The following is a 25,761-nucleotide window of genomic DNA, read 5'->3' on the forward strand; positions in this document are numbered from 1 at the left end:
AGACACACACACACACACACACACACACACACACAGAGACACACACACACACACACACACACACAGAGACACACAGACACACACACAGAGAGACACACAGACACACACACACACACACACACACACACACACACAGAGACACACACACACACACACACACACACACACAGAGACACACACAGAGACACACACACACACAGACACAGACACAGACACAGACACACACACAGACACAGACACACACACACACACACACACACAGACACAGACACACACACACAGAGACACACAGACAGACACACACACACACACACACACACACACACACACACAGACACAGACACAGACACAGACACACACACACAGAGACACACAGACAGACACACACACACACACACACACACACACACAGTACCTCCACCCAGTCAAAGATCCTCTGGTTGTCTGCTTTCTCCTGCAGGAGTCGCTCCAGCTCTCTGGAAATATCTTCTGGACTCAGAGTCACTTTACTGCTCTTCCTCACACACTCCTCATCCAGAGTGAACTCCAGTCCCTGGACACACACACACACACACACACACACACACACACACCATATTATACGAGTAATAATCAGTCAATCAATCAATCTTCTGCAGATTAAACTGAATTCATCACCAACCTTTTCAGTGACAAATTTATTGAGGTCCTCGTCTTCGGGGAGGAAGTCTTTCCAGCTCAGCGCCGCGTCTCTCCACATCGCTCCCACCTTCTTCTGACTCTGAGACAGGAAACAGTTCAGAACGGACACTTGCACAACTTCATCCTGAAACGCTCCCTATGTAGTGCGCTGCTCTGAATGAGTTCACTTACCATGGCTTTACAGAGCAGCTTGAGCATCTCCACCAGCAGAACTCCAGCCTTCCCAAGAGGCACCAGTGGTTTAGACAGCTCCCTGTGCAGAGGTCAGAGGTCAGACGCTGGGTTTCTGTGATGTCACTGGCAGGAAATGGATGTGAGGGGATTGTAGGCTCACCTGAAGAGCGGCCCCATGGGAATGCCTCCCTCGAGCATCATGGGAGTGATGAGCTCAGCCAGATAGAGCCAGATGTGAGGAATATCGATCTCCATGTCCTCCGCCACCTCCAGCACCTCCAGCAGCCTAAAGCCATCACCACCATTAGATTCAACTTAACAAACATTACAATATTTAAAAAACGAATTAAACTACTTAAATTAAATATATATATATTAAAATTACATAAAAAAAAGACAAAAACGAAAAATAAAAAGAAATAGATAAAATTAAAAATTTATTAAAAATTATTAAACTTTTTATAAAAAAATTCAGCTAGTTTATACTGAAATAACATTACAGTTAACTAGAACCATAGAAAATACTATCATTACTTGAAATAAATGTTAACTACAAAAAATAAATAAATAAATAAATAAATAAATAAATAAACTTGACAAATAAAATAAATACAACTTATAAACCACACAATAAAACTGTGGCTGACGTTAACAAAATTTCTAAAACTTTAAAATTAAATTGAAAACAGCAAAAAATAAAATAAAAAAATAATTCAAAATATTAAAAAAGTTTTTTGTTAATATTTTGAATAAAATGTTATTTTTATATTTTCATTTTTTTCAGTTAGTTTATACTTATATAACATTATAAAATTATAGTTATAAGTTAACTAGAACCATAAAAAAAATTACATGAAACAAAAAAAAAAAACTAAATTTGACAAATAAAATTAATACAAATTATAAAGCACAAAACCTAATTATAATCATTATATTTATAATATTAAATGAATATAAATATATAAAAACAAAAAACATTTTTGCTACTTAAAATATTAAAAAAAAACATCAGCTAGTTGCGAAGGGCAACGTTTTTCATTTTTTGTTTCGTTTATTTGGAAGTACTAAAATACTTAATTCAAAATAACTTAAATTTGTTAAAATGAACAACAATTACATAAAAACTAAAAAATTACAAAAACAAAACGAAATGCATAAAGTGAAAACAGGATATATGAAAACAAATCGAATTTAAAATAGAAACGAATAAAATAAATACATAATAAAAATAAAACAACAAACTACATAATTGCTAAAACTTAAAAATTAAAGTGAAAACTAAGAAATAAATCGAATTCAAAATATTCAGAAAAACTATAACGGTACAAACACACACCCTTGAGGTGTCTCACTCACCCTTTGTAGTACTGTTGTGTGGACAGTGTGTGTGTTTTGAGGAGCTGGTGAAACAGTAAACCCATGTGTTCTCTAGCGAGGGTGCTGCGCTCCAGAGTCGACTCGACTCCCGTCCGAACGAACACAGACAGAGACGAGCAGCTCAGCTCACTCACACACTGCAGCGCCTCCTGCAGGAGCGGAGGAGAACTGCACGTTACAAACAGACCACACTGTGAGAGGCGTGTATGTGTGTGTGTGTATGTGTGTGTGTGTACCTTCATGTCACTGATGTGCAGATACTCCTCGATGATGGCAGTGGATTTCTTCTCCAGCTCCTCCTCCGTCAGCACAGGTTTGGAGGAAACAGGTGGAGGAGTGGGAACAGATTCGGTCTTCACTGCTTAAACACACACACAACAAAACCTGTGACGCACCTCGTAACACTGTGTGCTTTCTTCAGTCTGCATTAAAACCAATCCATCTTTTAAATATTACGTTACATAAAAACAGGAATAAGTCATTCTGAAGTCAATTATATCGCAATGACTATTTACTGTAACAATAACTTATGTTGCAATATAAATAAACAATAATGTTAATCTTGCAATAAAATAAAAGTAATGCCTAGTATTTTGCAGAGTTTCCCAAACTGGGATTTGTGACAGTAAAAGTTAATAATTAATTAAATCATTTAAAATATTTAAAAAATAATTAACTATAATAAAAACTACAGCAATATTAGTATTAATACTTATAAATAATAACACAAATTTAGCACTGGGTTTTAGCAAAACTGGGTTTTAGCAAAACTGGGGTTTGTGAACAAAATGCAGAAGTCGATAAAAAGCTAATAATTAAATAATAATAAAATGTTATTTTAATATAATATTTAATACTAATTAATAAACTAAATTTATAAATATAATTTTATATATAAATATATATATATAAATATATATATATATATGTATATATATATATATATATATATATATATACATACATATAAGCTATTTAGAAGCTATCAGAACTAATATTGCAGTATTGCTTTTACTGCAATTTTAATATTACACAAAAATAAGATTAATATTGCAATAATAATAATTACAATTTAGAGTACTGGCGCTGATGTCCTGATTTTTCAGAAATTGATTTGGATTTTGATTTGAAATAAATATCTGAAAGAGTTTAGATTTGCTCAAATAAATATCATGACTGCTTAAAAAAAAACATTTTTAACCCAGTCCTTATTCTAAATAAAGAAAAAAATGATGTAAGACAAAGCAGAACTAGAAACCAAAACACAAAAATAAAATCAAACTATAATTTTTGTTTTTAACTATGATGACCCCGTACTGCACATTGGTTTGGTCCCTAAACCCGTGACCTCTAACCCCGTACCATTGTCGTGGCTGCTGCGCTCTCGTTCTCTTTCGTCTGTCATGCTGGAAACACGCCGCAGCATCTCAGCCGGACACTGCTCTCGATCTCGACTCCTCTCCTCTTTTTCCCGGCTGAAGCTGCGCTTGCCGACCGCGGGACGGTTCCGGTCCATCCGCTCGAAACGATCACTGCGTTCCCGACTGGAGCTGCCCCTGAGACACACACACACAGGTCACCAAAAGAAGCCTACAGCACTGCTACTTCACCTATATTACAATTTGCTATACTTTCATGTATTTTTATTTATTTATACATTTAGAATTTTTTACGCCACATCAGCATCAAAGCCTATTTTCAAAAAACTCAAAAAACAAACAAACATTAAAATACTCTCAATACTTCAATTTTATTGTAAAACTATTATTTAAATATTTTAAAAGTAACAACACACACACACACAAAACAAGACACTAGAATATAAGGTAAAATAAAATGTCTACTTGCATGTCATGTGACCGTGTTTATAAATATGTGAATATTTACGTTTGTTTTTTAAAGTTTTTTTTTTTTCATTTAAAGTTTTAATAATTTTATGTATTTTTTTTTTCTTCCTTTTAGGCCATATCAGCATCATAAGATAAAAAACACAAGATAAAAAAAGCATCATAAGAAAATATATATGTTCAAAAAAAAAAAAAAAAAACGAAATACAATTTTGTTTTTTAAATAATTCAAAATAAAGTAATAGATAAATAGAAATAACTTTTTTTTTATAAAATAATTACTGATGAACAATTCTAATATCAACAATTCTAATATAATATAGTATTTTTTCATGTCAATTAATGTACTTTGAGTAAAAGTGTTTTCTAGTAAAATCCAGATAAAAACAAAAAAAAAATACATATGCATACACACACACACACACACAGACATATATATATATATATATATATATAGACACATACATGTTCAAATATAAAAAAAAACACCTTTACTAACAATTCAAAATAAAAGTAATAGATAAATAAAAATAACGCTTGATATACAAATACGTTTTTACAATTATACAATTTTATACACAAAATATACTAAGTAACATTTTTCAAATTAAAAACTGATCAAATATTCAAACAATTTTCCTTTTATATTAATGCACTTTGAGTAAAACTTTGAGCTGGGCATTCAAACAACATTTTATCTTATTGGTTTATTAATTTAGCTTTTTTAAATGTCTATTGTTATTATTTGTATTTTTCAGTTTTAGATTTAGTACACCAAGTGAAATGTTATATTTCAGTACACATTTATTTATATATATATATATATATATATATATATATACATATATATATATTTAGTTAACTATTATAGCTCCAATTGATATATATTTAAAATATTCTTAATATATTTCACGTTATTTCAGTTAATTTCATCTCAAGCAAAGTTTTTTTTTGTGGTTTTTGGTAACCATAACAACCCTTTGAGGCCAGAAGCCCTGCGTTTGACCTCTGACCTTTGAGGAACCCTCCTGTCAGAGTCGATGTTGGCGGATGTTGATGAAGAGGAGGAAGAGGACGAAGGCTGCTGAAGTGCTGAAAATCGGTTCAAAGTGCTGGTCCGACCAGAGTCCTGGGCTGGAAAACACACGTAAACAAACACATTAGGCCCCATCAGGTCTGAACATGTGTGTGACGTGTGCAGACCCTCACCGCTGTCACTGGGTTTGGCTCCAGAGCCTCCACTGCTGCCTTTGCCCCAACTGCCCCACGAGCCTTTACCTCCGGGGGCAAGAAGCTGATTACTGAAGTCCAGAGCACCTGGCTGCACCACACACACACAAACAGCATGAGTCTCCACAATAACACAGAGAGTGAATCAGAGAGTAACAAAAACTGAAAAAATAAAATACTAATGAAAAAAAAAAAAACTTATTTTAAAATACAAATTTACAAATTAAAAAAAAAACCTACAACCCCCCCCTCCCCCACACACATTTTAAAATAAAAATGTAAACAAATATTAATAAAAACTCCAATAGCAATTAAATGTAATTTCTAATATTTTCAAATATTTTTTAAAATAAGGATTAAAACATTTATAATGCCAAAAATGTAAGATAAAAATACATATATGTTTTATTTATCGGAGAACATGCAAGTGTTATCAAATTGTTAAAATATTTTAAATTATAAAATTATAATATTGTTCTTTTTTTTTTACAATCTTAAAAACTGTAACCACCTAAAGTAGTAATTTAAAGAAAGTTAATGTAAATCTCCTACCGTAAATATATCAAAACTTAATTTTAGATTAGTAAGATGCATTGCTAAGAAATTCATTTGAACAACTTTAAAGATGATTTTCTCAGTATTTAGATTTTTTTGCTCCCTCAGATTCCAGATTTTCAAATAGTTGTATCTCAGACAAATATTATCCTCCGAACAAACCACACATCAATGGAGAGATGATTTATTCAGATATCAGATGATGCATAAATCTCAATTTGACAAAACTGACCCGTATGACTGGTTTTGTGCTCCATGGTCACATATTTAAAAGGGAAAACACATTTCTGCCAGAGTTCTTACAGTAAATGTTACAGTCCATGGTGGATTTCTATAAGAGTTGTTTCTGTAAGCCTTCTATTATTGATTATTGATTGATGAAGTGACTGATGGATGCACTGGAGGTGAATCAGACCTTGGTGATCTTGCTGAGGCGCGTCGGGTCGATGGGTCTGTTCTTGGTGGAGATGGGCACCGTGTTCCAGCCGTCATCAGGGGCCTGATTGCCCCGGGGACCGGGCGTGTGGGGGCCTCCCCGGGGCCCCATCCCTCCTCCTCCTCCTCCTCCTCCTCCTCCTCCTCCGCGGCTGTCCTTCTTCAGGAGCTGCTGCTGAACTTTGACCTGCTCTCGGTGCTCCTCTAGCTCCGCCTCCTTGTGGATCTGCTCGATGGTCTTGGGCCCCAGATCTCCTCGCCGAGGGACCCAGTTACTCTGAGGGACACAGACAGAAACAGAAGTAGAGATGCATCTCCTTCGGTGTCACTCTATTATTTCCTTCCTCTCTCTGCGCTTCAGCAGAAGTGAAGCGAATCGAGTTTAATAAGAACACATACTCTATTCTGGAAAGATCTATACACAAAACTGATTACTTTCATTCAAGTTTCTAGTTTTATTTTGCACAAGGTTTAATCCTGCACCAAAAAGTTGTATAATTTTTCATCAAAATGTAATATTTTTTGTAATAAAATTTGATACATTACAGAAGTCAAAACTTTAACTGCGTTAAACCGGTTTCACTTTTAAAATGTGATTTACACTACTGTTATGTGTTTTAAATAATTAAGGTTTTTTATGTTTATGATAAAAGTCTCCTCTGCATTTATTTGATAGAGCAAAGATAGTGAAATATTATTATGTGAATATCTGGTCAAATATAATTGATTGCTGTGATCAAAGCTCACACACACACACGCACACTCAAGCAAACACACTCAAACATACACACACACACACACACACACTCAAACACGCACACACACGCACACACACACTCAAGCAAACAAACTCCAACACACACACACACACACACACACACACACACACTCACTCAAACACACTCACACTCACTCACACACTCACTCACTCACTCACTCAAACACACTCACTCACACTCACTCACACTCACTCACACTCACTCAAACACACTCACTCACACTCACACACACTCACACACACTCACACACACTCACTCACACTCACTCACACACACTCACACTCACACACTCACTCAAACACACTCACACACAGACTCACTCACTCACACGCACTCACACGCACTCAAACACACTCACTCACACTCACACACACTCACACACACTCACACACACTCACACACACTCACTCACACTCACTCACACACACTCACACTCACACACTCACTCAAACACACTCACACACAGACTCACTCACTCACACTCACTCACACACACTCAAACACACTCAAACACACTCACTCACACTCACACACACACACTCACTCAAACACACTCACACACAGACTCACTCACTCACACGCACTCACACGCACTCACGCGCACTCACACGCACACTCACACTCACTCACTCACACACACTCACTCACACTCACACACTCACTCAAACACACACTCACAAACACACTCACAAACACACTCTCACTCACACACTCTCACTCACACACTCTCACTCACACACTCTCACTCACACACTCTCACTCACACAAACACACTCACAAACACACTCTCACTCACACACTCTCACTCACACACTCACACTCACAAACACACACACACTCACACAAACACACACACTCACACACAGACTCACTCACTCACACTCACTCACACGCACTCACACGCACTCACACTCACTCTCACTCACTCTCACTCACACTCACTCAAACACACACTCACTCACACTCACACACTCACTCACACTCACACACTCACTCACTCACTCACACTCTCACTCACTCAAACACACACTCACAAACACACTCACAAACACACTCACACTCACACACTCTCACTCACACACTCTCACTCACACACTCTCACTCACACACTCTCACTCACACAAACACACTCACAAACACACTCTCACTCACACACTCTCACTCACACACTCACACAAACACACTCACAAACACACACTCTCACTCACACACTCACACTCACACACTCACACTCACACACTCACACACTCTCACTCACACACTCTCACTCACACAAACACACTCACAAACACACTCTCACTCACACACTCTCACTCACACACTCACACAAACACACTCACAAACACACTCACACACTCTCACTCACACACTCTCACTCACACACTCTCACTCACACGCTCTCACTCACACGCTCTCACTCACACAAACACACTCACAAACACACTCTCACTCACACACTCTCACTCACACACTCACTCACACACTCACACAAACACACTCACAAACACACTCTCACTCACACTCTCACACTCTCACTCACACACTCTCACTCACACACTCTCACTCACACACTCTCACTCACACACTCACACAAACACACTCACAAACACACTCTCACTCACACTCTCACTCACACACTCACACACTCACTCACACACTCTCACTCACACACTCTCACTCACACAAACACACTCTCACTCACACACTCACACAAACACACTCACACAAACACACTCTCACTCACACTCTCACTCACACACTCTCACTCACACAAACACACTCACAAACACACTCTCACTCACACACTCACACAAACACACTCACAAACACACTCTCACTCACACACTCTCACTCACACACTCTCACTCACAAACACACTCTCACTCACACACTCTCACTCACACTCTCACACTCTCTCACTCACACACTCTCACACTCTCACTCACACACTCTCACTCACACACTCTCACTCACACACTCACACACACACACACACTCACACACTCTCACTCACACACTCTCACTCACACACTCACACACACACTCACTCACACACTCACACAAACACACTCACACTCTCACTCACACTCTCACTCACACACTCACTCACACACTCACTCACACACTCACACAAACACACTCACAAACACACTCTCACTCACACTCTCACTCACACTCTCACTCACACACTCTCACTCACACACTCACACAAACACACTCACACACTCACACACTCTCACTCACACACTCTCACTCACACACTCTCACTCACACAAACACACTCACAAACACACTCTCACTCACACACTCTCACTCACACACTCACACAAACACACTCACAAACACACTCACAAACACACTCTCACTCACACACTCTCACACTCTCACTCACACACTCTCACTCACACACTCTCACTCACACTCTCACTCACAAACACACTCTCACTCACACACTCACACAAACACACTCACAAACACACTCTCACTCACACACTCACACACTCTCACTCACACACTCTCACTCACACAAACACACTCATTATCACTCACTCACTCACACTCTCACACTCTCTCACTCACATACTCTCACACTCTCACTCACACACTCTCACTCACACACTCTCACTCACACACTCACACACTCTCACTCACACACTCTCACTCACACACTCACACACTCTCACTCACACACACACACACACACTCTCACTCACACACTCTCACTCACACACTCTCACACACACACTCACACACACACACTCACACACACACACTCACACACACACACTCTCACTCACACAAACACACTCACAAACACACTCTCACTCACACACTCTCACTCACACACTCACACACTCTCACACACTCTCACACACACACTCTCACTCACACACTCACACACACACACTCTCACTCACACACTCACACTCACACACTCACACTCACACACTCACACACTCTCACTCACACACTCACACTCACACACTCTCACTCACACACTCTCACTCACACACTCTCACTCACACACTCTCACTCACACACTCTCACTCACACACTCTCACTCACACACTCTCACTCACACACTCACACACTCTCACTCACACACTCTCACTCACACACTCTCACTCACACACTCTCACTCACACACTCTCACTCACACACTCACACAAACACACTCACACACTCTCACTCACACACTCTCACACACACACACTCACAAACACACTCACGCAAACACAGTTATTTTGATAGTTTACCCGTCGTAAATCAAGAACGTCCTGCAGCATGAAGCGAATTCTGGAAGAGGTTTTCCGCTCCTTAGTAATTTTATCCATCTGGTTAAAATATTGATCCATTCGAGGCTGAAAATACAAAGAAATACAACAGAACATACGAGTGAGTCTTTAATGATGTAATGTTGAAATAAATATTTTTAATAATACATTTAAACAATCTTAAAAAATAGAACAAACTATAGAATCAACAGCCAAGTTTTAATGTTTAATTTTAACTAATTTTTTTTTAAAATTATGCATACTCAATTATGTATACATATATTAAATTGTTTAATTAATACAATTGTATTGATTATATATTACACAATATAATATACTCTATAATTGAATATATACACTGAAATATTATATAGAAATATATTTATATTTATAAAATATTATTGCAACAGAATACACAATAATATGGTTTCTGCAGGAGATGTAGTGTGAGGAGCGTCACCTTGGCCTTCTCGAAGTCCAGGTCTTTCCCGATGGTGGACAGCAGGCGGCAGAGACACTCCAGACTCTCCTCGTCGTGGTTCTTCAGCAGCTTGACGATGCAGTCGTGCATGATGGTCTCCGTCAGCATCTTCAGCTTGAACAGCTCCCCGATGAACTTGATGTTACCTAGCGACCGTCGCCGCGCTTTGTCTTTGGCGTCCTCGAGCTCCTCCTTCAACCTCTGCTTCTCCTCTTCCTGAAAGTTCAGAGACAGGAAGTGACGTCATGGACCATGTAAATATATACACACTCGCAAACTATCTTCTTTAAATAAATCACAATTACAAATTATAATACAGCATTTTGCCGTTGCTATTTGACGTTGATGATTATGAAACCACAAAGGCTGTGGATTACTTAAATACAAACACTGCAATATTAATATTGTAAAGTTACCATACACTGTATAATGTTTTCTGAAATTCTTGATTTTTAATTTTATTTTTTTACAATGAAATAATATAGTAGTTTCATACAGCAGTTATATTGATTTATAATTATATATATATATATATATAATATAATTATTATTATATTAGTTATATTATAATGAATAATAATGTATATATATATATATACACACAAGAAAAATTGCATAAACAAGCACAGAAAACCAATATATATTAATAAAATACAAATGTTAAATAAAATAATAAAAATAAACATTATAATATAGCGTGTGTGAGAGTATATGTGTGAGCGTGTGTGAGAGTGTGTGTGAGCATGCGTGTGTGAGTGTGCGTGATTGTGGTTGTGTGCGTGAGCGTGTGTGTGTGTGTGTGTGTGTGTGACAGCGTGTGTGAGTGTGCTTGTGAGAGATTGTGTGCGTGAGTGAACCTGAGTGTGCAAGAGTGTGAGTGAGTGTGCGTGAGTGCGAGTGTGCATGAGAGTGCGTGAGTGTGTGCAAGTGTGCGTGAGTGTGAACATGAGTGTGTGTGTGTGTGTGTGTGTGTGACAGCGTGTGTCAGTGTGCTTGTGAGAGATTGTGTGCGTGAGTGAACCTGAGTGTGCAAGAGTGTGAGTGAGTGTGAGTGAGTGTGCGTGAGTGCGAGAGTGCGTGAGTGTGTGCAAGTGTGCGTGAGTGTGAACATGAGTGTGTGTGTGTGTGTGTGTGTGACAGCGTGTGTGAGTGTGCTTGTGAGAGATTGTGTGCGTGAGTGTGTGAGATTGTGTGCGTGAGTGAACCTGAGTGTGCAAGAGTGTGAGTGAGAGTGCGTGAGTGTGTGCGAGTGTGCGTGAGTGTGAACATGAGTGTGTGTGTGTGTGTGTGTGTGTGTGAAAGTGCGTGAGTGTGCACATGTGTGCTCGAGTGTGTGCGAGTGTGCGCGTGAGAGTGTGCAAGAGTGTGTGTGTGCGCGAGTGTGAGTGTGTGCGTGAGAGTGTGAGTGTGTGTGTGTGTGTGAGAGTCTGTGCAAGAGTATGGATGAGTGTGCGTGAGTGTGTGTATACAAGAGTGTGGGCCAGAGTTTGCGCCAGAGTGTGAGTGTATGTGAGTGTGTGAGTGTGCATGAGTGTCCATGAGTGTGCGCATGTGTGTGTGAGAATGCGTGAGTGTGCGAGTGTGCAAGAATGTGCATGAGTGTGTGAGTGTGCGTTAGTGTACGTGAGAGTGCGCGTGAGTGTGCGAGAGTGCGAGTGTGCGCGCATGTGTGCGAGAGTGTGCGCTTGAGTGTGCGTGAGTGTGCGCGTGAGAGTGTGCGTTAGAGAGTGCGTGAGTGCGCGTGAGTGCGCGCGTGTGTGTGTTTACCACTGTGGCAGCATCCAGCTCCTTCTGCTTCTTCTCAAAGATTTCATCATCATCTTTGTCCTTTTCAAACTCTTTCTGACAGCGATTCAGCAGCAGCTTCCTGAAGTTCACCGTCACTTCGGGTTTATCTGAGGTGGGGACTTTCAGCTGCGATGAGAGACAGACCATAAATCACATTTACACTAGGCTTGCTGTGAAGCTGCAACCCGGGTTACGTTAGTTACCCACCACTGCCCCATTATCCAACGTCACTTATCATCATCAAAAAAAAAAAGATATATTCTACCCTCATTAATTGTTCCATTATTAATTGTCCATTACTAACTATAACTGTCTGACAACTTTAGTGATTTTCAAAGGAATGCTCTTTGAGTGACTTTTCTTACTTCATACATATGAAAAGTGCACAGCTTTGATAAAATTAGATTTCTTAATAATTTAATAATTTATAACAGTGATTTTACAATATCAAAATACAAAGCAAAACAAGTGGAAAATAATGACCAATAAACCAATAAGCCTCTGCTGCCATCTACTGGTTAAAGTGGCAATTTGATGTTGTCTTTTACGTTTACCACACAGTATATTTCAGTCATCCCATTAAAAATATTTAAACTGGATATTTTTTAGAGCTTTGAAGTGTTGGAAATTTTAACATCCTAGCAGACACTATACAAACAAAGCACAATTTAATTTTTCTTTTTTTTAAATTTGAGACCAGCTTCTTGAATCAGGCATGCATTTTTTACTGTACAAATAAATGCAGCCTTGCTAAGCAGAAGAAAATTATTTTAAAACAGAAAATATTACAGATATCAATTAGAACACTACGTGTAAATGTTATAATAAATGTATTAACAGAGCTGCTGTAATTGCAATCATCATCTTTTATTTTATTTCACAGAACGAGAGTAAAATTACAAAACTACCATCTATGAATGTTGGAGTTCTTGATCAGCTTTTATTTCGGCAGAAACCCGCAGGAAGACCTTAGTGCTTCTTTTTGTTGACAACAGCGATTCGCGATAAATTACACTATTCGAGCAAATCGTGTAATTTAGCGCGAAACGCGTCATTGACATCCTTTGGCGCGATTCGCGTTAAATGACACGATTCGCGCGAATAGTGTCATTTATCGTGAATTGCGCCGCAGGATGTCTATTCGCGTCTTTGCATTTGACTTAACATGTTAATCACTTGTGCTTAACGCTTCATTCACGCAAGTTGAAATATCTGAGCTTTGGCGAAAATTCGCGCCGCAATAACCACTCAGGAGCTTGCTCTTTATTCTGCTTCTGAATAAATGGTGGTTGAAATCACAATGCTACAGGAACTGCTTCGTCAACTGGCAGAAAACCCTCCCCAACGATTTATTCGCGCAAGTCGCGTTTAGTGTGGACGCCCCGTCAGACTCACCCCCATCAGGCAGCGGCACATGTTAGCGTAGGCCACAGAGAAGTTGGGCTCAGAGATGGCCTTCTCGAAGATGAGGTCGATGACTCCCTTCAGACGCTCCTCTGTGTCGATGCTCAGTTCGGTCACCTGCTTCATCAGCGGCTGGAACATCTGCGGCGTCAGTTTGTTTAAGACGCTGCGCACGCGTTTGAACAGCTCCTGCGTCTTCAGGAACTCGGGCTCGTCCTCTTCGGGGCGACCGCTGCGCTTCACCGTCGGTTTCCAGGCCTTCTCCGCTTTATTCAGCTGCACGTCTTCGGTGAGAGAAACACTGGCGATGATCTTCCTCGGCTCTTTCCCGCGCTGACCTTGACCTGAACGACGCGGACCGCTCAGACCGGACGGCTAGTGTGACAGAGAAAGATTATATTCAATACAAAACATTTTAATTTATATATACTTTTATTAATAATTTCATTTATTTTATTAAAATAATTTATCTTGATTAATTAATTTTTTTAATGCCATGTCAGCAATAAAATCTATTAATTAAATTTAAAATAATTTATTTAATAAATAATAAACCATTCATTAAAATATATAACAAATTAATCAATTTATTAAATGTTTAAATTAATTACTTTTTTAATTAAATTAATGTTTTAATAAATAAAATAAATTATTTATCATTTATTTTAATGCATAGAATTTCATTTTAACTAATTATTTACTATTTGTCATAAAGAAATAATTATAATAAATTATTTATAATGATTAATTATATATAATAACAAATAAAACCAATTGATTTTTTATTTATTTAATTTATTACTTTTACCACCATTAGAGCAGCAAGGCAGTTGTAAAAAAATGAAATAAAAAAAATTATTAAAATATATATATTTTTTTATTTTAGTAAAATTAATTATAAATCATTTATTTTCGTTTATTTATTTTTTCTACCACCATGACAGTAGCAAGGCTATCATTAAAAATGTAATAAATTAAAATGAAATACATAATTTATTTTATTAAAATAATAATTTATTATAATTTTATTTATATTTTAACACCATGGCAACAACATAACTTTTATAAAATAATAATAATAATAATAATTAAAATAAAGTCATTTACTAAAATTCTAACACACATTCAGGCGATACTTTTAAAAATACAAAAGTTAAACATATTGAATAAAAATATTGTCTATTTGCATTAAAAACAGTACAGTGCAGTAAACTGACCAGGCCACGCCCCCCGGCTGATGGACGGCCCAGATTAGCAAACGAAGGCGTGAAATCTGGACCACAGTTCATTCCGGGCAAACGACTCGGATCCAGCTGCCGCAGAGGAGTTTTATTGGCCTGCAGAGAGAGAAAGCCATGTCAGTGCATCAGGTGTGTGTTTTTGTGACATATCAGGACACAACTTTGTATAATGACATGGGTATGACACAGGTATTACAAGGAGAGGGTGACTTATGAGGACATAACCCATGTCCCCATTTTTCAAAAAACTTATAAATCATACAGAATGAGTTTTTTTGAGAAAGTAAAAATGCACAAAGTTTCCTGTGAGGGTTAGGGTTAGGTGTAGGGTTGGTGTAGGGCCATAGAATATACAGTTTGTACAGTATAAAAACCATTACGCCTATGGGATGAACACACTTTACACAAAAACAGACATGTGAGTGTGTGAGAGAGCTTCAGATACCTTATCCAGCACCACGTCGGAGATCTGCGGCAGACCCTCAGGTTTGTTCATGCTGGCGCTGATGAACTGGAAGCCCAGCAGAAACTCTCGGTCGTATTTCTTCTTTTCCTCGGGGTCCAGCGGTTTCCATTGCTCTGCGGGAAACAAGAACAGTTTTATAAGCGACTCTAGTTCTGCAACAAATGATAAAATCGAATCCACGATCATGCATATAATGCGATTTAAACTGGACAGTTTGTCAATCCTGATTTACCGTCTTTATATTGGTATTTCTGTTCGGTGGGTGAACTCGGCTCGGGACTCTGCGGTTCGATGTTTTCAGCATCAAGTTTATCTGTTAATACATGTAAATATTTTCAAAACATATACTGTATGTGTTTGTCTTTATATATACATAATAAATATACACAGTACACACATATATATGTGACCTTGGAGCACAAAAGCAGTCTTAAGTCTCTGGGGTATATTTGTAGCAATACACGACAATACATTGTATGGGTCAAAATTATCATTTTTTCTTTTATGCCAAAAATCATTAAGATATTAAGTAAAGATCATGTTCCATTAAGATATTTTTTACATTTCATACTGTAAATATATCAAAACTTAATTTTTAATTAGTAATATGCATTGCTAAGAACTTCATTTGAACAATTTTAAAGATGATTTTCTCAATATTTTTATTTTAATCTTGAATTTAAGAGCTAAGTTCATGACCATATTTTCATATTTCGTTTCTTTGACTCATCTAATTTCTACAGTTTCTGTGTTCATAGAGTGTTTTTGTCTTTTTCACACACCTTGGTTTTATAAAGCTACCCAAGAATCACATCATTAGAATTAATTTACCTGACCAATGTATCTGTCACTAATTTTCAACCATAATCTTTAACGGATTAATTGATCTGAATAATAACGTTATATAAATCCAGCCCCTTTGAAATTAATCCGATGCTCATTTACAGGGTGCTACGCTTACTCTTAATTTTTTTCAATGTTGTGAGATTAAAGTTTTAAATGTATAACTTTAAATATAGAACTACTGTTTGACTGAAATGATTTAAATAAAAAATTTAAAAACTGCCAGCAGGTGGCGGCAAATCACTGATTTGATCACGGAATCATTCATTCAACTGATTCATTTAAACGGCTGATTCATTCAAGAGAACGAAGCAAGTGACTCTATGAATCGTTGACTCACTAGATTAATTTAAGAACGCTGCTGTGTTTGCATGGAGATGCGCGTGACGTTTTTCTAAACTATTTTCGTCAACAAAATCTTGGCAAAATCTGACAATACTGGTAAATTCATACAATGCATGTCACAATATTAACTTATGGTTATTGAACTGATGTATTTAATATCACATTTGCAAACTGCCTCTATAAACTTTAAAAGCTGTCACTCACTTCAGTCGATCTCACAAATTTGCGTTATAATCAAAGAAGCTCTTATTTAAACTCGGTCTACACTTCGTTTGTTACAGCAAGAGGATTTGTGCGCTTGCATAACTCGGCAATGAACAAAACTTCAGTATTTTGAGCAGTGAGTGGATTATGATTAACATTGCATTCTAGGAAACAACATGTGTGTGTGATACATCACTACATTATTATTAGAGCCCTGATTTACCTTCTTTATACTGGTATTTCTGATTGATAAGTGAACTCGGGGTGGGACTCTGCGGTTTCATGTTTTCAGCATCGAGTTTATCTTCTTTCTCCTCCCACGTCTCATCCACGTCCTCAGCAGGGGGCGGGGCCACAGGGGTGGTGCTCTCTGGCTCCGCCTTCTCTGGGGGTGTGGCCTCTGGCTCAGGTGGAGTGGGCTTTAAAACAAGACAACAGCTCACTTTCACCTTAATCATATGTAAACATTTTAATTATCCCTCACTTTATAACACAGAATCGTTCTATACTAGAAAAAAGGTCAAATCTGTGACATTATATGGCTTGAATTTTGTGAACTGTAATTTCAGAAAGTGTTGGATTCACAGCAATCCAGTAGCTTTGAATAAATTTTAAATGCACTGGCATTGAACAACTTTTATTGAATACAAAGAAACCGTTTCTGGCCTCAAACCATTCACAGACCTCTTTAAAGGCATCAAGCAGATCTCCCGCCTCCTTCTTGTTCAGGTCTTTCATTTTTCTCTTTTTCTTTGGCACAGAAACCACTGCAAACACACAAACAGACGGAGGATGAAAATAAATGCACTATGAAATCAAACAGACATCAACAGCCTTCACTAGCTATGATATAAAACACAAAGAAGCTTCAGGCCAGAAGCATACATACTTTTGCAATTATGCAAAGATTAACTGTTGGTTTATCATTCAAAACTGTTGGTTGGTTTATCAAAATTTATTGAAGTACTAAAGTTACTAAAATATTAACTGAAATATAAATAAACGCTATATAAAAATACTATATAATAAAATCACGAGCTAAAAAAAAAAAACGTTAAGAAAAAAATTAATAATATTAATAAATACTATAATCATGATTAAATAATACTATGTTACAAAATATTTTTTAGCTTAGACAAAAAGCACACTATAGCTCCCCCTTGTGGCAAAATAAAAAGTACTATTGGACGAAACAAAACCATTTATTTTAGTTAGTTGCCAAAGGAAAGATTTAAAATTGTTGTCTAAGTTAAAGTACTAAAGTTACTAAAACGGAAACTGAAATAGTAAAAAAAAATTTATATATATAAATAAATAAATAAATAAATAAATAAATAAATTTAAAATAAACAAAAAACTGAATACATAAAATAATCAAAATATTAATAAATACTATGTGTGCGTAAATAATTAAAAAAACTGCACTGGTACTATATGTTACAAAACAATTTTTAGTTTACGTAACGAACATTAGAGCTCCCCTTGTGGCAACACATCCGAAATGTAGTGTTATTTTAAACCAAAACTGCTGAAATTAAATAGAAATATTACATGGAAAAAATTCTAATATACTTAAACATTTATTTCAGTTATCTGCCACGCTAACATTTCACATTTTTATGTTGAAATACTAGTTAAATAAAACTGAAACATGTAATGTAACAATTACTTCAATTTAACCTACAAAACAAAATTAAAATTTAATTTAACTGTAAAAAAAAAAAATAGCTCCATGTATATTTGACATTTTATCTTGATTCACATCCTAGCACACAAACTATAAAAATAGTAATAGAATGTGATTGCTTTACGACTCATACCTTGCATAGAACTCTCCGAGGGAGTGGCCTGTGTAGTGGGCGTGTCCTCCCGCCCTTCCATCGAAGGGGGCGTGGCTTTAGACATGACCTCTGAACGGGCAGTGGCTTCGGGGGTTTCCTTGGCAGCAGGTGAAGGTGTTTCCTCAACGACAGGAGTCTCCTTGACAACAGGAATTTCCTTGAAAACAGGAATTTCCTTGACAACAGGAATTTCCTTGACAACAGGAATTCCCTTGACAACAGGAATTCCCTTGACAACAGCCTCCTGGGTGATTTGCGGAAGGTTTTCCGCATCAACAGGTGTAGGTGTTTCCTTGGCAACCACAGGGACAGTCGCCTGGACGACAGGAGCGGGGGTCTCCTTGACGACAGGAGCGGGGGTCTCCTTGACGACAGGAGAGGGGGTCTCCTTGACGACAGGAGCGGTGATCTCCTTGACGACAGGAGCGGTGATCTCCTTGACGACAGGAGCGGGGGTCTCCTTGACAACAGGAGCGGGGGTCTCCTTGACAACAGGAGCTGGCTCTTCCTTAACAACCGCAACGGGAGTCTCCTTGACGACCTGAGGAGGGATTTCTTTCACAGTCCTATCAGAAGTATCGGCTGTAACCGGCGGCGCTTCTTTTGCAACATCTGGCTCGGCGATAGGACTGACGTCTCTGTGGGCGGAGCCTGTCGGGACACCGTTAAACAGCTGGAGCTCTTCGGGCTGCACTATTGGTGATTCCAGCGAAGGCTCCGCCCGGTGGGTGGCAACAGGCAGAGTTACAGTCACAGGCCCCTCCTCCTTGCTTACAGTGGGTGTGGCTTCAGCACTGTTCCAGGGGGGCGGTTCCAACACAGTGAGCATTGCGTGAGTGTCATCTGCCGGCGCTGGGGGCGGAGCATCTACAGTATCGCTTATCTGACTGGTAGGGGGCGGAGTCAGCGGGGCATCGGGTATCGGGCTTTCGCCTGGAGGAATGGGAAACTCCAGTCTGGTTGTCATGGCGACTGCAGGTGTGGCGTTGTCACCATTGGGCTGTGTGATTTTTAAGCAAAAATGTAAATATTTGTATCATTTATTATTTTTAAATTAATAAGTTATTTGGACTGAGTTCGTAAATGACAAAATATAAATTTTTAATCTCTGAAAAAATTATTTAATATGTGGACATAATGACAAAATTTTATTTTTCAGTTTACTGAAAAATGTTAATTATAATTAAGTTTGGTCTGACGAGAGTGAGTAAATGACGAACAAACCATTCATTTTAGTTTAAGAATTTTTTTTCAATAAATTATTTGAACTGATGTAAGGAAGTGAGGAAAGGAAAACGAAATATAATTTTTTTACTTTATGCTGAAAAAAAGAAATTCTAAGTAATTTAGACTGACATGACGGCAAATGATGACAAAATCAGATTTTTAATTGCAAAAGTTTAATTAAGTCATTTAGACCAACATGAGTAAATGATGATGAAATGTTGATTTTTAGTTTAGACTAAAATAACATGAAAAATCATTTGAAAAAATAAATTAAGAACTCATTTATATACATGAGTAAATGACGTTTTTAATTTATGCAAAAATACAAATTATTGATAAATCATTAAAACCACCATCAGTATGAGTAAATTAATAAAAAAAAATTTTAGTAAATGCGGAAATTATTATTATTTAGAAGTCATTTGGAGTGACATGAGAGTAAATGTTAAAGAAATTTTAAGTTTTAGTTTACGCAAAAATGTAATTTAGACTTACATGAGAGTTAATTATGATAATTTTTTACTTTATACAAAAATAAAGTCATTTGGACTGACAACATGAGTAAAAAATATTCATTTTTAGCTCATGCAAAAATTTCTATTATTTATAAATCATGAAAACCAACATAAGAGTGAGTAAATTAACAAAACATACATTTTTACCTAACGCAAAAATTGAAATTATTTACAAGTCATTTGCACCGACATGAGAGTGAGTACATGATGACAAAATGTAATTTTTTTTAAATGTTATTATTTGGATTGACAACAAAATGCTCATTTTTTGGCAATGCAAAAATTTTACTTATTAATAAATGATTCAAACCAACATGACTGAGTAAGTGACGAAGCCTTAATGTCTAGTTTATGCAAAATTAAAATGACTTTAGAAGTCATTTCTACCGATAAGCGAGTGAGTAAATGATGATAAAGCATTATTTTTACTTCATGCAAAAATTAAAGTGTCATTTATTCTGATAAAATGAGAGTAAATGACAAAACATTCACTTTTAAGTCATCTGGACTGACATGAGTGTGAGTAAATGATGATGAAGCGATGATTTTCTTGGCGTGTTCTTTACCTGTGGAGGCGTGGGCGTGGAGCCGCTGCGACCTCCTGACATGATCTCTTCTGTGATGTCACGTCCTCCCTGATTAGGGTCTCTGATCCTGATCTAGAGAGACACATTTAGCACAGAAGAAATGAGAACATGGCTGAGAGATGCAGCACATGGAAAAGACTAAAGCACAAATAAATCACCATGTAAACGAGAAAAACAATATCAGCAAGTGATTTAACCCAGGATGCATTTCTCAGAGCCGTGAGACAAAATATGCAACGAATGTCTCTGACAAACACACACAGTGCAGCACTTTATAAAGAAGTAAACAGCTTGGAAACTTTCCTCGCGCAAACTCAAATCTGACTGTTTGTCCAACTTATCTGCACTTTACTCAATGAATTATACATTGACTCGCCAGCCCTCCGAGGCAAACACACACACACACACACAAGCGTGAGGCAGCACATTCCCTACCTTCCTCCCCTCGGATGGAGAGGTTGAGTTCTGCTAGGCCCGGCTCATCCTGGGGCTGGAGTTTAAACCTTAGCCTAACTCGGATACACTAAAGTGGGCAGCACATTCACACACTGCCTGGGCCTACGTGTGACAAACTCTCTCTCACAGACAGGAGAGAAGGGAAGGAAAACAGTGAGAGAGAGAGAGAGAGAGAGAGGCCTTGTGAAATGAGTGCACAGGAATGTGGAACGCCCACCAAAGAGAGAGAGAGAGAGAAAGAGAGAGAGAGAGAGAGAGAGACTGGGTGGAGACTGAGAGCCACGTGGAGCGACAGAACTGAACCGAATGACTTTACAGAGACACTGACTGAAAAGTCAGGGACTTTTTATTCTGCAAGATCACATTAACCTGACCAAAAGTGATTCTGAGGACATGGAAATCTTTTGAAACATTGCACATTTCAAATAAATGCTGTTCTGTTGGACTTTCTGTTCAACTGTGAATCCTGAAAAATAAAATGCGTCACGGTTTCCACAAAAATATTAACTGTTTTCAACATTGATAATCAGAAATGTTTCTAATAATCAGGATATTATTCTGATTTCTGAAGATCATGTGACATTGAAGACTGGAGGAATGATGCTGAAAATACAGCGGAGCATCACAGAAATAAATTACACTTTAACACAGATTCACACAGAAAACAGTTATTTTAAACTGTAATAATATTTCACAATTTTTACTGTATTTGTAATCAAATAAATGCAATCTTGGTGAGCAGAAGAAACTTACGCCTCATTTATCCACTACTTCTAAAAATCAGAAATAAACCAGATGATCAGTTACTGCTCAGAATTAAAAATGTAATCAACATTAAATCTAATTCACTGCTTTATGACAGTCAACCGTTGTTTGAGGATACTATAAAAATAAAAAAGAAATAAAAACAAAATTCTCTTATAAAGCAGCATTTATAAACGCCAAATACAGGTCAATTTAAAAATAATGTTTGAATAATTTAATTTTTTGCTAACATTAAGATTTTCATTTAATATTTCTATTACAGTTTTATTTAAATTAAAATGTTTTAATAGGTAATAATACTGATTACAGTGTTAGTTACTCAATAAAAATAAAGTAGTAATTAATTACTAGTTACTAATCACTTCTTTAACAGAGTAATTATATTACTGTACTGAATTACTTCTTACTAATTATTTTATTAAATCCTACACCAGCCTTGAGCAGTCAAACAAAAAAGACATGAAACTGCTCATTTAATTATTTCAAAGGAATAATATAAAACTGCATTCTTTATTCTTGAACTGACCAAAGTATTTAAAGGGAGAATGTTACATTCAATTATGTTGAATGTTACAATGTTACACAAATTACAGGGATTCCCATACATTCATTAATTTGTGAACACGGATTGATTCAGATTTTTAAACTATTTAATATGGGCACAATTGTATTTTATTAGAGTTGAATGGTTAGTAATGAACACTGTTGCTCAACATAACTCTGAGAAGTTAGTCTATGTTAAGCGCTGTCGCGTTTCCATTACAGATTCGCGCAAAACTTTAGTGTTTTTTTTTCTAAATATCGATAAACAACTATTGAGAAATGACGGCGTTTCCATTAACCGATGTTATGCGACACCGTCATTTTTTTCCTCTCGCGATCAGTCATTCAAAAAATCATGGCAACGGACGTTGGTAGGTTTATATATATCACAGCCACCAGACTAGACATTACATTATTATTATCTCCAGGTTCAGATTGGTGTGTGTTGGTTTTTGTCCACCTCAATCTCCAGGTTTGTGTGTGTGTGTGTGTCAGAGTCTGTGTGTGTCCACCTCCAGGTCCAGTTTGGTGTGTGTGTGAGCCTGTGTGTGTCTGAGTCTGTGAGTGTGTGTGTGAGTCTTTTTGAATGTTTGAGTGTGTGAGCCTGTGTTTGAGTGTGTCAGTAAGTTTGTGAGTTTGAGTGTGTGTGTGTGTGTGTCCATCTCCAGGTCCAGGTTTGTGTGTGTGTGTGTGTGTGTGTGTGTGTGTGTGTGTGTGTGAGCAAAATTTGCAACAAGAAGTCTGTGGAGCAGTCATAGCATAGAAAGTGTAGCAATGGCATAGCAATGTAGCAATAGCAATGTCTTTAAAGGCTAGTTCACCCAAAAATGAAAATTCTATCATCGTTTACTCACCCTCAAGTTGTTCCAAACCTGTATTAGGTTCTTTGTTCTGCTGAACACAAAGGAAGATATTTGGAAGAATGTTTGTAACCAAACAGATCTCGGTCCCCATTGACTACCATAGTATATATTTTTTCCTACTATGGAAGTCAATGTGGACCGAGATCTGTTTGATTCTGTCATTCTTCCAAAACTCATACAGGTTTGGAACAACTTGAGGGTGAGTAAACGATGATAGAATTTTAATTTTTGGGTGAACTATCCCTTTGAGGTATCTGACACTAAGTGTTGGCAATGGAAATGTGTACTTGTCACTAAAAATATATGATATATTTATGATATATACATATACATACATACATACATATATATATATATATATATATTAGGGGTGTAACGATACGCGTATTCGTATTGAACCGTTCGGTACGAGGCTTTCGGTTCGGTACGCGGTACGCATTATGGACCGAACGTTTGTTGGACTAATTAATTATATTTGGAAAAAAAAAAAAAGTTAAATATAATGATATGCGTTCAACAAGGTAGCCCAATAACCCAAACGACGTAACAGGCAACGCCCCTGACACCCCCGAAGAAGAAAAAAACACCAACTTATATGTTTATGTTAGGCTACTCAGTCAGGCGCTCGCTCACTCAGTAATACACGCTGAAGGCTCGTTGCAAAATGGCCAATGCCTTTAACAGACCAGAAATAGAAGATCCTCCAATAACCAACAGGTCTGGTGTTTGGGTGCACTTTGGATTCCCTGTAAGCTATAATGGTGATGGCAAGAGAGTGGTGGATAAGAAAAACAACGATATGTTGCATCTAGGGTACACCAGCGGGAATACAAAAAAAAAAAAAAAACCAGCGGGAATACTTGAAACATGTCAACTCATTTACGCCGACATCACCTTAGTGTGTCAGTATCTGGGAAAAGACGGAAAAAAGGAGAAACATACACGCAACAAACTATCCCCGCAGCATTTAGACATTTCCAACGGATTCAAACAGGGCAAAAGACATCACCACGGCGATTGGTAGGCTACATTTACGTTATAGCCGCGGATATGAGACCTTACTATTTACCATTCATTCTATCATCACCATTATAGCTTACAGGGAATCCAAAGTGCACCCAAACACCAGACCTGTTGGTTATTGGAGGATCTTCTATTTCTGGTCTGTTAAACGCATTAGCCATTTAGCAACGAGCCTTCAGCGCGTACTGAGTGAGCGAGCGCCTGACTCTGTAGTGGAAAACGTAGGTTTTAAGAACATGCTTAATGTAATTGAGCCCCGTTACAATATTCCTTCACGAGCCCATTTCAGACAGACCGTAATTCCTGCTTTGTTCCAAAAAACATAAGCCCTATAGAGAACCAATTGAGTAAAAACACACTCAATATAAAGAGTTATAGAGTTCCATATAAAAAGTTACATCTTTGTATTTGTTCATAACTAATATAACATTTTCATTTTTTTTTATAAGGAGCTGTTTTTGTTTTATACAGTATGCTGCTAAGAAAACACCATAGAAGATGGGTAAAGAATAGCTCCATCATTGTTCAATGCAAAAAAAACAAAAAACATACTTTGTTAGTTTTAATAAATAAAACATTTTTTAAAAATCAAGGAAATTTATCTGCCAATTTTTTCTTTTTGCTGTATCTAAAACGTACCGAACCGAACCGTGACACCAGTGTATTGTATCGAACCGTGAATTTTGTGAACCGTTACACCCCTAATATATATATATGATATATTTAACTTACCACCCCCCCCCCCCACTTCCCCGGTCCCCAAACACCACACCACCGCAAATAGAATCTAATTCTGTGGGAAAAACTGAATTATGT

General features: G+C 37.4%; 1 protein-coding gene across 5 annotated transcripts in view; it reads right to left on the reverse strand.

Annotated features, from left to right (window-relative positions):
• The window catches only part of LOC132107666 (eukaryotic translation initiation factor 4 gamma 1-like), a 36,540-nt gene that overhangs the window by 5,375 nt on the left and 5,404 nt on the right, over nt 1–25,761 (reverse strand). Inside the window, exons 4-25 of one of the 5 annotated variants that reach the window (XM_059513788.1) lie at nt 21,275–21,367; nt 19,177–19,966; nt 18,946–19,140; nt 17,810–17,892; nt 17,349–17,544; nt 15,966–16,046; nt 15,713–15,846; nt 15,244–15,363; nt 14,018–14,401; nt 12,602–12,748; nt 10,814–11,050; nt 10,336–10,440; nt 6,280–6,576; nt 5,289–5,400; nt 5,093–5,213; nt 3,595–3,788; nt 2,469–2,593; nt 2,212–2,381; nt 1,016–1,141; nt 853–934; nt 662–760; nt 416–553 (exon numbers count right to left, since the gene is read on the reverse strand). In XM_059513788.1, coding sequence (XP_059369771.1) covers nt 416–553; nt 662–760; nt 853–934; nt 1,016–1,141; nt 2,212–2,381; nt 2,469–2,593; nt 3,595–3,788; nt 5,093–5,213; nt 5,289–5,400; nt 6,280–6,576; nt 10,336–10,440; nt 10,814–11,050; nt 12,602–12,748; nt 14,018–14,401; nt 15,244–15,363; nt 15,713–15,846; nt 15,966–16,046; nt 17,349–17,544; nt 17,810–17,892; nt 18,946–19,140; nt 19,177–19,966; nt 21,275–21,367 — 4,029 coding nt within the window. Of the gene's footprint in view, nt 1–415; nt 554–661; nt 761–852; nt 935–1,015; nt 1,142–2,211; nt 2,382–2,468; nt 2,594–3,594; nt 3,789–5,092; nt 5,214–5,288; nt 5,401–6,279; nt 6,577–10,335; nt 10,441–10,813; nt 11,051–12,601; nt 12,749–14,017; nt 14,402–15,243; nt 15,364–15,712; nt 15,847–15,965; nt 16,047–17,348; nt 17,545–17,809; nt 17,893–18,945; nt 19,967–21,274; nt 21,368–21,730; nt 21,882–25,761 lie in introns of those variants that run through there. The other 4 variants (XM_059513789.1, XM_059513790.1, XM_059513786.1 and 1 more) reach the window with 4 other exon arrangements.

The sequence above is a fragment of the Carassius carassius genome, chromosome 28 (genome assembly GCF_963082965.1).
Source record: "Carassius carassius chromosome 28, fCarCar2.1, whole genome shotgun sequence".
NCBI classification, from domain to species: Eukaryota; Metazoa; Chordata; class Actinopteri; order Cypriniformes; family Cyprinidae; genus Carassius; species Carassius carassius.